General features: G+C 41.2%; 1 protein-coding gene across 5 annotated transcripts in view; it reads left to right on the top strand.

Annotated features, from left to right (window-relative positions):
- Positions 1 to 11,910, top strand: part of LOC137641331 (plasminogen receptor (KT)) — a 565,134-nt gene extending 553,224 nt beyond the window's left edge. For all 5 annotated transcript variants that reach the window (XR_011044480.1, XR_011044481.1, XM_068373773.1 and 2 more), the window contains one exon: positions 11,341 to 11,910. Coding sequence is in view for 1 of the 5 variants with exons in the window: in XM_068373777.1 (XP_068229878.1) it covers positions 11,341 to 11,355 (15 nt within the window). In the remaining 4 variants the exon portion in view is untranslated. The remainder of the gene's footprint in view (positions 1 to 11,340) is intronic.
- The last annotated feature ends 350 nt before the right edge of the window (positions 11,911 to 12,260 follow it).

Below are 12,260 nucleotides of genomic sequence, written 5' to 3' on the forward strand. Positions count from 1 at the left end.
TTGAAGAACTAGATTGAAATTAACATGGATCAGTACTATTATACTATAGAATTCAAATATGCAATTTAAGAAAACAAAATTTCAGGGGTTCATATTTAAGAAGGGCTCCTTTTGGGGGGCTCAATAGGTTTTTAATTACACTTTCGAGAGCAAGGTTGAAACTCATACTGGTGAATGATCTTACATACCTTATCCAAAATACAGTACATCACTTAAGAAAACATATTCCCTGGCATTTTGCTTATGAAAGGTCACTTAGGGTCAGCTAGGGTCAAAAGTAGGTTATAATCACATTTCAGAAAAGGATGCAGAATTTCGTGTTACTTATATTTTTTGCATCCCTAATTTGAAATAATTAGCTTAAGAAACAATATTTTCAAGGGATTACATATAAGAAGGGTTAATTTGAAGGGTTCAATAGGTTTTCAATGAGGCCTAGCCTACACTTCTGAGAACAAGGTTGAAAGTTAGCCTGGTAATTGACCTTACATAACTTATCCAAAATACACCCCGTAAGAAAATATGTCCCCTGGCATTTTTGCTTCAGAAAGGTCAATTAGGGTCAGATAGGGTCAAAAATAGGTTATAAATATATTTAAGAGAACAATGATGAATTTCACATTGCCTGTATCTTTTACATCCATAATTTTAAATATCCAGTTTAAGAAACAATATTTTAAGGAGTTTCCATTTAGGATGGGTTCTTTTGGAGGGTTCAATAGGATTTCAAATAAACTCCCGAGAACAATGTTGAAACTCATGCAAGAAAATATATTCCCAGGTATTTTGGTTTAAAAAGTGTGAGTTATGGTGTCAATTGGCATAAAACTGATTGTTGGGAACTTGGCAAACTATCTTATAGCTCACTTGGATCATATCTTTTGTATTCCCAATATAAATAAGCAACTTAAGAAGAAATATTATCGGGTATTTTTATGTTTGAAAGGTTTTTATTTAGTGCCAAAATGCGTATCAGTTACACTTTGGAGAACAAAGTTGAAGCATGTGTTGGTAGATGACTTTATGTAACATGTCCAAAGTTCATTAGTTAAAAATTTGTTCACTGGCATTTTTGCAGTCTCTACAGATACAGTGTGGCAATTTCAGTTCAAGAGACCTTCTACTAATGATTGACATTTTTTTCAAAATGGCTGAACGAGAAGATTATACTGGTATGTTTAACACTCAGACTTTTTTTCAGACACTAATTGGAGGACCCAAAACCGGCAAAATTCTGACTCAATGATGCGCCGCTCTGATTCCTTGAGACAGGACATACTCTTTTTGGTCAAGAATGGTAATATGAAACAGAGAAAGCATATATGGATGGGTTTGTCACTGAAGTCTCTTACTGATAGTAAGAAAATTCTTACAGTTCTAAACCGAAAGAGGCACTCTCTTAACTATCATGCTGTTGAAGAAATTGATACCAATCTTGCCTTTATTGTTTTGGACAGACAGCTGATTTGTCCTGCTGGTACAATTTCTGGAGTGTCATATGGACTGGCCTTCGACATTTATGAGGAGTTAACACACAATATCAGGGTGTGACACCTTGGATGACACAATGGGCATATTATATGAGACACAGAGCAGGCGTTTCCCTAAATACCTTCCTCACAAAGAGGTAGGCAGGATGGAGATAAACCTGAAGCAGACATGTCCCTGCCATAGATGGATGGTAAGAAAAGGAGGAGAAAATTAGATGTCTTCGATAAAGACCTGCCACCCTACAGGGAAAAGCCACAAATGAATGACTTCTATGACAATAAGGATTTCCGCAGCAATGATGATGCATGCTCAGCGATGGAATGTATTCCCATGTAGACTGGGTTCAATGGTCAAATTTACATAGATCATCTTCCAAAACAATCAATCCTTTACATGCCTAGCATCAGTCAATCCCCGACAATTAATGATGTTGTTGTGGAGACTCTATGTATTACTCAAAAAATGTATAGAGGAATGTAGGCAGCCATGTGATGTTGTGACATATGACCTAGACGTTGCCAAAAGGGTCATAAAGATATAAATAACAGAGCAACTAAGGTTTGACAATATATTCATTATGTTTAGAGTGTTTGATGTACAGATGTGCCTATTTAGAGCTAATGGAAAGATCATCAATGACCCTGGAATGCCGGAAATGATAATTAAAGCTGAGGTCCTCGCATTAGGGTCACTAAAATGTTTCTTGGAGTGCAAGAATTACAATCGATATAAACACACCCAATGCTAGCACTTGCCTTTCAGATAATACATTTCTGTGAATCCTACAGGGAGCATCAAGATGAAGTCGACTCTCTCAGTGATATCCTAAAATCCTCAGCATCAGACAACAAGGAGAGGAGGAATCAGTTCTGTACCACTTCAGAATTCAACATGCTCTTTGAAGAATAAACTCGTTACTCTCAGTCAACATTGGATTGAACCCATGGCCTAACTGCAAGATTTTACATGTAATGCATGAATAGAATTAACCTGTGTCACACCATTGACAGAGCAGTCAGAGAGTGTGATGTCAACCTGTACACATGGGCTCTTACCCAGGCAATTGGTATTTCTTTGTGACCAATCGACAAAATTATGGCAGGTGGATGTCAAAACATCATCTTGATCTAATGAATCTACCTTCCACACATCTAGGCCTAAAAGAAATGCTGATTGCTGAACTTTTCAGTATCCAAAGAACAGAAAATTAATTCAGCAGAATTCCAGTAGATTTGACTATTGAGCAAACAATTAATGCAAATGCTGCATCAAGGATGACAGGCTACAGAGATTCCACCAACAACTTCACTGTCTGTCTCTGGTGGAGTGCTACCAAAGGTGCCAGAGCTGGATTCGTAAGTGCTTTCCTTGAAATGGCTGGAAGGAATAAAGCTGGGGACATGCAGGCAGAGTTAACACCAAGCCGTATTGCACGTGGCAACAAGAACCTCAGAAAATTACTGAAGGCGCTCGACCAAGACTTTTCCAATCCATTCACTGTAAAATTAGATTTCTTGTTAATATTCAGACAGGAAAAGCAGCTGCTGATGAAATCTCTGAGCCATTACTTAACACTGAGACCTAAGGCCAAGAAAACGGATTTTGAGCGAAGCGAAAAATCTATTTTTGGGTGAGATAGCCATGTCGTCCTGATGGAAGTTCCTTTAGGGTAGCTTCCTTGGGTATATTTGATTACGGTGATATTCCCAGAGACTTTTACCTTAAGGTATCCAGAATTCTAACTCCTGGAGCGAATATCCCTAAATAAATCTAAATGGGATATCGCATAATATCAGAGGACGTATTCTTGATACACCACATAGCTATCTTCACCCCGAACAGAGTTAACACTTAGAGGTGTCAAAGTGGCAAGAAAACGAAAAGCGAGAATGAAAGGAGAGCCGTTAATAAGGTACCTCTCCTATCCCGTTTCGAGTGTGTACACAATGCTGCCGACGGTGCCATCTCCATTCCCTATTGCGTAGCTCTACTACTCGGTGTTTCCCTTGTGATTCTCTCGTAATCTTGGATTTATTTCAACATTATGATGTTTTCTCGAGCCTCTTCTGCCTCTGGAAAGTTGAGTATTATCTTTATTATGTATAAATGTAAGCTCTTGGTGTTTCAAATTAAATCAAAAGTGATATTAACGTAAACAAGAGCTGTTGCCTACCGGAGGCGTCCTGGACGCTGTCGCTCACTATGCATGAGACATTTAGTTAGCCAGAGCGACGTTCCCGATATATATGCTTTAATAAATCTAGCTATTTAGCTTTATGATTAGGAATTCTTTATATGATGCCGTTAGTATATTCAGTTTCGGCGATTGAGGTAACCAATCCTGGCCTACGCTAAGCTTCGTAGCCTAGGCGTTTGGCCCTAATACTTTCATGCATGATATATGGATTTCCGAGTGTTTTAAATTTATTGAAGCTATAGGCATATTTATACATATAAGATATTGTTGAATATTTATCTTCCAAGATTGTATACGAGAGTTCGGTGATTTAGGTAATCGATTCTCACCGCGCCTAGGCTAGTAGCCTATGGGGCTTTAGTATACTTTCGCACACTTCCCCGGTTGTTCTTTTCTCCCCTGGAGACTAAGTTCAATCCCTTTTCCCTCTGATTAAGCCTTAGGCTTAATCTTAGTGGTTTTAACTGAATAATATTCAGATACACTGTAACTATACTAGGAGGTTTCTGCCCTAATCCTGTAATCAGAGTGACTGGTTTCAGGTTTGAGCAGAACATCAAAGTAATTAGTCTGAGGTCTGTATCTTCCTGGCTTAGAGAATGAGATTCCTTTGCTAGGTTAGGTACAGACATAGGAAGCTTAGCCTCCCTAGACCACATCCGAAGGTTTCGGTACGAGATGATTCCTTCTTCTAGTGATCTAGCAGACTAGTCCAGTGTTGTTGTTTTCGGATTGGAGGATAAGATTCTCCATTTCCTAGTGAATAGCAACATCAAACTTTGTTTTGGTATTGAGGAAGGTAGCAAGTATTGCTGACCTTTCTCCCTATAGATAAACCCTAGGCTAGGATGAGCTTTCTTAGCCACTGGGGTCAATCTCATACTAGGACAAAGTTTGCAGAACCGTTTTCCCCCTTTCCCCCCTCTATCCTTAGTAATAGCCTAGCTATTACAACTCTTGGCCGTCGTTCTACATCTGTACCTAGAGTAGGTTAGGTTGTGGAACTGGCTCAGAGTTGTAATAGCTAGGCTATTACTATGGATAGCGGCAGAGGACTGAGCCAGTTCCACATCCTAACCTACTCTAGGTACAGATGTAGAACGACAGCCAAGAGTTGTAATAGCTAGGCTATTACTAAGGATAGAGGGGGGAAAGGGGAAAACGGTCCTGCAAAAGCCAGTTCCACATCCTAACCTACTCTAGGTACAGATGTAGAACGACGGCCAAGAGTTGTAATAGCTAGGCTATTACTAAGGATAGAGGGGGGAAAGGGGAAAACGGTCCTGCAAACTTTGTCCTAGTATGAGATTGACCCCAGTGGCTAAGAAAGCTCATCCTAGCCTAGGGTTTATCTTGTTATCTTTATTTTGTTTTCTTAAGTTACATATTTGAACTCGTTAGTATGATGGTACTGATCCATGTTAAATTCAATCTTGTTCTTCAAAGTGTAAATAAAGTCCTATTTTTGGGAGAGCTTGGGGGCCTGCCCCTCTAAACCCCAGGGATGTTAAACTTTAGGAAATGCTTTTTCCTAATTCCAATATTAATAGCAGCCGATCAACATGATCAAACCGTTCATTCCCAAAAGGGTAAATGAGCTCCACTGGGCTCCCTGACTAACCCCAGGTTCCTATGGGTAAGAGCTTGGAGGTGGATGATTTCCTGGAATTGGACGTAGACAACTTCCCCAAGGCAGCGAGTCTAAAGTTCCAGTCTAAAGCAAAGCAACAGGAGTCTGAATCCGCCTTCCGGCAAGTCCTTGCCTGCATGAGAGTTATCAACAAGTTGTCTAACCCAGGGGTAGCTCCTCGGTAGAGGAGGGACACGGTCCTGAATCATATGTTTGGTACTCAAAGGCGGCCTAGGACCAGTTCAGTCATGCCCTGGTCTAAGGGATTGACAGCAGCCAGGAAGAAGACAATCTCTCAGACCCCTGGCTCATCTAGCTCCCTTTGTGCTGGTTCATCGTCTTTGCTCCTGCCTCCTTTGGACCAACAGAGGATGCATTACAAGGTCGAAGACGAACCTGTTCAGGGTTTGACGTTGTCTCTCTCTTGAGAGGAATCCCCATAGAGAGGCTTGCTGGCCTTTCAGGCACCTTCTCTGCCACAGAGCTCATCAACATAGAGAAGGTCACAAAGTACACCATGCAGACTGCTTCATGGCTGGATCTATGGTTGGGCTCAGTGGGCCACCTTGTACGGACTGAGAACTAGTCCAAGGAAAGAACAAAGAAATCCATGGAGACCTTTCTCTTGTCCCAGACTTGGACCTTGGAGTTCCTTTCCCACCTGGTAGTCAACCTGTGGACAAATCCGTTACTCAAGAGACAAGATGCGTGATTGAAAGGTTCCACAGGCAAGTTCCTAGAGTTGAGGTATCCAGGCTCAGGAACTCTTCCCTGGAAGGAGCCTCTCTCTCTTCAATCCAGAGGATGTCGAGAGGGTGGCTGAACGATGGAGAAAACTCCCCAAGGATTAGCTCCTTTAGAGGGCCTTAACAACCAGGCCCTATGGGAAGGCTCCGCCACCCTCCAAGAGGCAGTCGCAGTCCACCAAACCCTCGACCAGTAGGACAGCAGGGTCCTCCAAAAAGGTGTCATGGCAGCCCTTTCCTGCCAAAGATCTAAAGGGCTCCAGACCCTCCAGAGGAGGGAAGAGGGAAAGGTAGTAAGGGAGGCAGGAGAGGCCGCTCCCACTAGAGGGGGCAATCCTCTCACCAGCTGGCAGATGTGGATGCAGCACAGGGAAGATCCCTGGACATCCGTTGAGATACTACCGCTAGAGTTATTGGGTCTTTCGACTAGCCAGACAGTGCTATATTGGATCCTTCTCTCTGGTTACGGTTCATTTTCCCTTTGCCTACACATACACTGAATAGTCTGGCCTATTCTTTACATATTCTCCTCTTGACTTCATACACCTGACAACACTGATATTACCAAACAATTCTTCTATTAAGCGGTTAAATTACTGCAGTGTAATTGTTCAGTGGCCACTTTGTTCTTGGTAAGGGTAGAAGAGACTCTTTGGCTATGGTAAGCAGCTCTTTTAGGAGAAGGACACTCCAAAATGAAACCATTGTTCTCTAGTCTTGGGTAGTGCCATAGCCTCTATCATGGTCTTCCACTGTCTTGGGTTAGAGTTTTCTTGCTGGAGGGTACACTCGGGCACTCTATTCTGTCTTATTTCTCTTCCTCTTGTTTTGTTAAAGTTTTATAGTTTATATAGAAAATATATATTTTAATGGTGTTACTTTTCTTGAAATAGTTTTTCCTGTTTCCTTTCCTCACTGGGCTATTTTCTCTGTTGGGGCCCTTGATCTTATAGCATCCTGCTTTTCCAACTAGTGTTGTAGCTTAGCAAATAATAATAATAATAATAATAATAATAATAATAATAATAATAATAATAATAATCTCTGTAATTTGTATCGCATCCCGTTCACTCAATCACCTCCTCCACTGACACGTGATCCAGTTCTATCGTGCTCCTATGCGAAGGGATTTGCAAAGAGGGGCAGAGGTCAAGACCGTGTTGAAGATGGGCACTCTCCATGAGGTCCTTGACAGGTCCGCAGGCTTCTTCAGTCAACTCTTTCTTGTGAAGAAGGCATCTGGAGGTTGGAGACCAGTCATCAATCTCTCGACCTAGAACAAGTTTGTTCTACAAACACCATTCAAGGTGGAGACAACAAACACGGTCATTCAGGCAGTAAGGCCTCAGGACTTCATGTGCACCCTGGATATCAAAGATGTATACATCCAGATCCTAATCCATCCATCTTCAAGTAAGTATCTCCGGATCATACACAAGAATAGGCATTACCAGTTTAAAGAGCTGTGCTTCGGCCTTTCGACAGAATCCTCGAGTTTTCATTAGAGTGTTTGCCCTAGTGTCATCCTTGGCTCACAGACTCGGCATTTGTCATCTTCATTACCTCAACGATTGGCTGATTCTGGCAGACTCGGTGGCGACCCTTCTTTGACACCGAGACAGGCTATTCGAGTTTTGTCTGGATCTGGGGACCATGATAAATCTTGAGAAGTCATCGCTGTAACCCTCTCAAAGACTGGTATACCTGGGTATGATAATCGACACCGATCTTCAGAAATTTTTCCCATCAGATGACAAAGTACATAGGCTGAGGGAGGCGGCAAGCCCCTTCCTCAGACGAGAAGAGCTTCCAGCCCAACATTGGTTGTGTCTCGTAGATCACCTGGCATCCCTGGTCTGTCTAGTGCCCAACGGTTGCCTCAGAGTTCGATAACTAAAGTAGTAACTGAAATCCAGGTGGAGCCAGCACCCTGGATACTGTCAATCTCATGGAACAAGAGCTGATTACGGATCTTCAGAGGTGGGTAACAGAGGAGAACCTCCGCAGAGGGAGAGACCTCGTCTCTCCCCCGGAATTGATGCTCTATACAGACTCATCTAAAGAAGGATGTGGGCCCACATGCTGCTCCACACGACCTCTGGGATATAGTCCGAGTCAGAAAGGTACCAGCACATAAATCTCCTAGAGATGAGAGCTGCCTTTTTAGCTCTTCAACAGTTCCAACAGCTCCTGGCCGTTCAATCTGTGGTGATGGTGAGCAACAACACCACAGTAGTGGCTTACATATACAGTACAAGCAAAGCGGTACCTTTTTGCAGCCCCTATCCCATCTAGCAGTAGAGACTCTGCGATGGACAGAAGAACATTCAGTGTCCCTATCAGCGCACTTCATTCCAGGCAAAAGGAATGTTCTTGAGGACAATCTGAGCAAAACGACTGAGATAGTGGGGTCCGAATGGTCTTTGAATTATTTGATAGCCAACAAAGTCCTGCCTTTGTGGGGTTCCCTGACTGTGGACCTGTTCTTAACATCCCTGAACTTCAGGTTCCTGCCTTACTGTTCTCCAGTCCTGGATCCTCAGGCTCTCTGGCACGACGCATTCCAACAACGGTGTGACAACATTGATGCGTATGCATTTCCCCCATTTTGTCTGTTTTAGGGTGCTCAACAAGACCAGAGCATCCAACAGCCTATGCAAGATGCTCATAGCTCTCCTATGGCATCACGCGGAATGGTTTCCGGACCTTCTGCAGCTCCTGATAGACCTACTGAGGGAACTCCCTCCACAATCAGATCTACTCAGACAACCACACGTGAAGATCTTCCATAAAGCAGTAGCTTCCTTACGTCTTCACGCCTGGAGACTATCCAGCATCTCCTCTCTTAGAGAGGCTTTATGCAATGAATTGCAAGAAGGATGTCAAGATACCTCCAAAGATCCTCTGCTTCAGTCTACCAGGCAAAATGGACAGTCTTTTGTGGTAGGTGTCGTGAAAGGGTATCTCTCCCTTCAATGCCTCTATTCCAATAATAGGGGCATTCCATGTATACCTTCAGGAGAAAAGCTCCTCTCGGTCTTGGCAGGGAAAGGCTACCGCTCAGCATTAAGTATGGCCTTTAGGCTGAAAGGAGTCAATCTTTCCTCTTCGTTAGAGTTATCTCTCCTCATACGAAGCTATGAGATCACTTGGCCCCAGTCAGAAGTTAGACCTCCTCCTTGAAATGTGGTTCACGTCCCATTACACCATCGCCATCTCACTTTGAAGACAATGTTCCTACTCAGTTTAACTTTGGTAAAGAGATTTAGTGAGCTTCATGGTCTATCCTATGACGTCAGCCATTGAAGGGATAGGGAGGGTGGTGACACTTGGCTTTATTCTTTAGTTATTGCAAAGACTCAAAATCCATCGGTCACGGATCCTAGATTCGGGGGTTTTCAGATCATGAGTCTTCGTTCTGTAACCGATGATCCAAATCAACTGTTACTTTGCCCAGTGAGGAGTTTGAGATATTTTCTTAAACCCACTGCAGCAGCTCGTTCCTGCATGCCAACGCTTTTCATTAGCACAGGGAGGGTTAAGAGGAGGGTCACAAAGAATACCATTTCAGCTTGGATTTGCAGGGTCATTGACCATGCACTGAATCCTGACCCTCCAACTACTTGACGACCTAGAGCTTGTGATGTTAAGGGTATAATCATGTCCCTGATGTTTAAACGCAACTACTCTGTGACACAGGTGTTGCAAGCGGGTGTGTAGAAGTGTCAGACGATTTTCACAGCCTGCTACCAGCGAGACGTGACCCATGGGAACATGGATACTTTTTCCATTGGTCCTGTGGTGCCTGCACAACAGGTGATTTAAAACACCTCAGGCTCCTTGTTGGACAAGTAGCAGATGGTTGAGAGCATTGGTTACTTGGGATTAGTTTGTGTGAATGATAAGAATGACTGGCTCCTTTCTTTTTTTTTCATCTTCCCTTCTCCTTGGAAACAGCATCATGAGTCGTTTGCATACTGGCCTTATCTAACTGTAGGTAATAACCATTGTTTAACCTAGTATAGTCTTCATACTTGTATATGTCCCCAATAACTCTGTGAGGTGGATATTGGGAATGCCTATGTTTGAATTCACATTCCTATTTTTAAACTTAGAATATTCTTACCTAGACAGTCACATTCCTAGTTTATCAAAACCACACAGGTTGCTCAGGCCGCTACGGGCACATTGCACAATGATTCATTTTAGCGAGGTGTCAAGGTTTTTCCCAGTTACAGTGTAGCCCTCTACAGGTAAAAACCCGGCTCAATGACTAAGCCAGAGGTCGGACTACCGGGGCGGTAGTCGGACCTCTGGGGGTCATTCCTATTAGATAGTGATGGAACAAATGACAAATTTGGAAGTAATTTGTATTTTTCCTAACCCACGAAACTTTAGCTAATTAATCAAAATGTTCCCCATCACCACGTGTCCCCAATAAGTCCTGCTTGCAATTAGAAGTGGTGAAATATCCCTGATGTGTTACCCCCCCCCCCCCTCCAGCCTTTCACTAACCAGTGGTTGGGTATTGCCATTTCACATTAAAGTCTTAATGGCTAGTCTTCCAGTTCTACCGCAACATAATCCTTATTAAATAGCCAAATCTTTGTACATTAGGAAAAATACAAATTACTTCCAAATTTTTTATGTTAATGATTTAAAGGCTCTACTGTATCATATTAGTATTGATCAAAAAATTTATTAGATGGTTTCTTCTTAGAATCTTAAAGAAAGCCACCAAATTAAGTCTCATCTTTAAAATTCGCTGAACAATAGCTAGAAATGGTTTATCTATTATTTTAGGCCATATTAAATATTCCCTGTGCAAGAAAACTATCTATGCCTCTAAGAGAATAGGTATAACTCATTGTGGCAATCATTGGGCTGCCAACGTAACTGTTAATTGTATGAAGTTAGTGGTTTTTAATTTGGGTCTAGATGATATATAGATATCTTTTGAGATATACTGCAATTATTGAATACAGTACGTGCATAATTTTTTTCTTGCATGTAAGAGAGAATGCATCCAAATGTATTTTAGCATGCTTGCTTTCTAGCTTTCTGCATATGGATATTTATAAGTACATCATTGTTCCTAAGTACAGTATGTATTTTGTAGCTTGCCTTTACTAATCTGCTTTTGTAAGGTATTAGAGATAATACTTGAAAGTAGTTTTGTTTTGTTTCTTTTCCATATTTTTTTCCATATTTTTTTTACTGTTGATTAGAGTACATATCAGTTACAGTTTTGTAATTTTTTGCTCTCTTTATTACAGAGGTTCTGGATGTAGCTGTATACCGTACATGTGCATCTGTGTACTTGCCTCCTGTCAATGTTGTGGAATTAGTTAAAATGCTTCTGAATACTGTAGTATGTGTCATTCAATAAGCATGAGTTGCATTAGCAAAGCTTTTATTTAAGTTTTTAATTTCACCAGAATATAAGATTATAACTGTATAAGTAATTAGGAAAGTTCAGTTGTCTGCCAAGATATTTCATCTTTTGATTACTTAAAGACCTGTGTAAATGGAAAATGTGAAAATCATGGTGCAGTGTAATACCAAATAATACCTGATACCTCAGGTAGCTAATATTTTCTTTCTTTGAATAAGTAGCATCAACAGAAAAAAACTCCTTCAATTCAGCGTGTCACTGGGCCTACCCAAACATCCATGACAGTGCACATTTTAATTCAAGTTGGATTTTTACTCATGGGGCAATATAGTGTATTGAGATTCATTTCAACATTGATATTTTATACATTCTGTATTACTCAAATCATTCCATTATAGCAAAACCTATCTTAAGTACAATCTAAATAACATTGTAAGACAAATATGTATAACACATTGTTTTATGTTCCTCTATTATTGTATTTCTGTGTATTAATATTTATGCAACTGCTTAATAATGAGAAGTGTGAATATGGGCATTTAAAAAATGCAGGACTGCACAGGCACATGCAGCATATTCCCAATAGGGGTTCATACAAGAACATTTTATACTGAACTCCAGTGAAAATTAATCAGGTAGTGATAATTGCATTACAGGTCATAATTTTAAAATTACATGTGCAACAATTTTCTGAGCAACCATTTTCATTGTGTCGACAAAACAAAAACAAAACTAACTCTGAGACATGCAATATATAAAAATCATCTCTATAGTTTAAAGAGATGAATTCTCCATCTAAAA

This window comes from Palaemon carinicauda, chromosome 5 (assembly GCF_036898095.1).
Source record: "Palaemon carinicauda isolate YSFRI2023 chromosome 5, ASM3689809v2, whole genome shotgun sequence".
Lineage (NCBI taxonomy): Eukaryota > Metazoa > Arthropoda > Malacostraca > Decapoda > Palaemonidae > Palaemon > Palaemon carinicauda.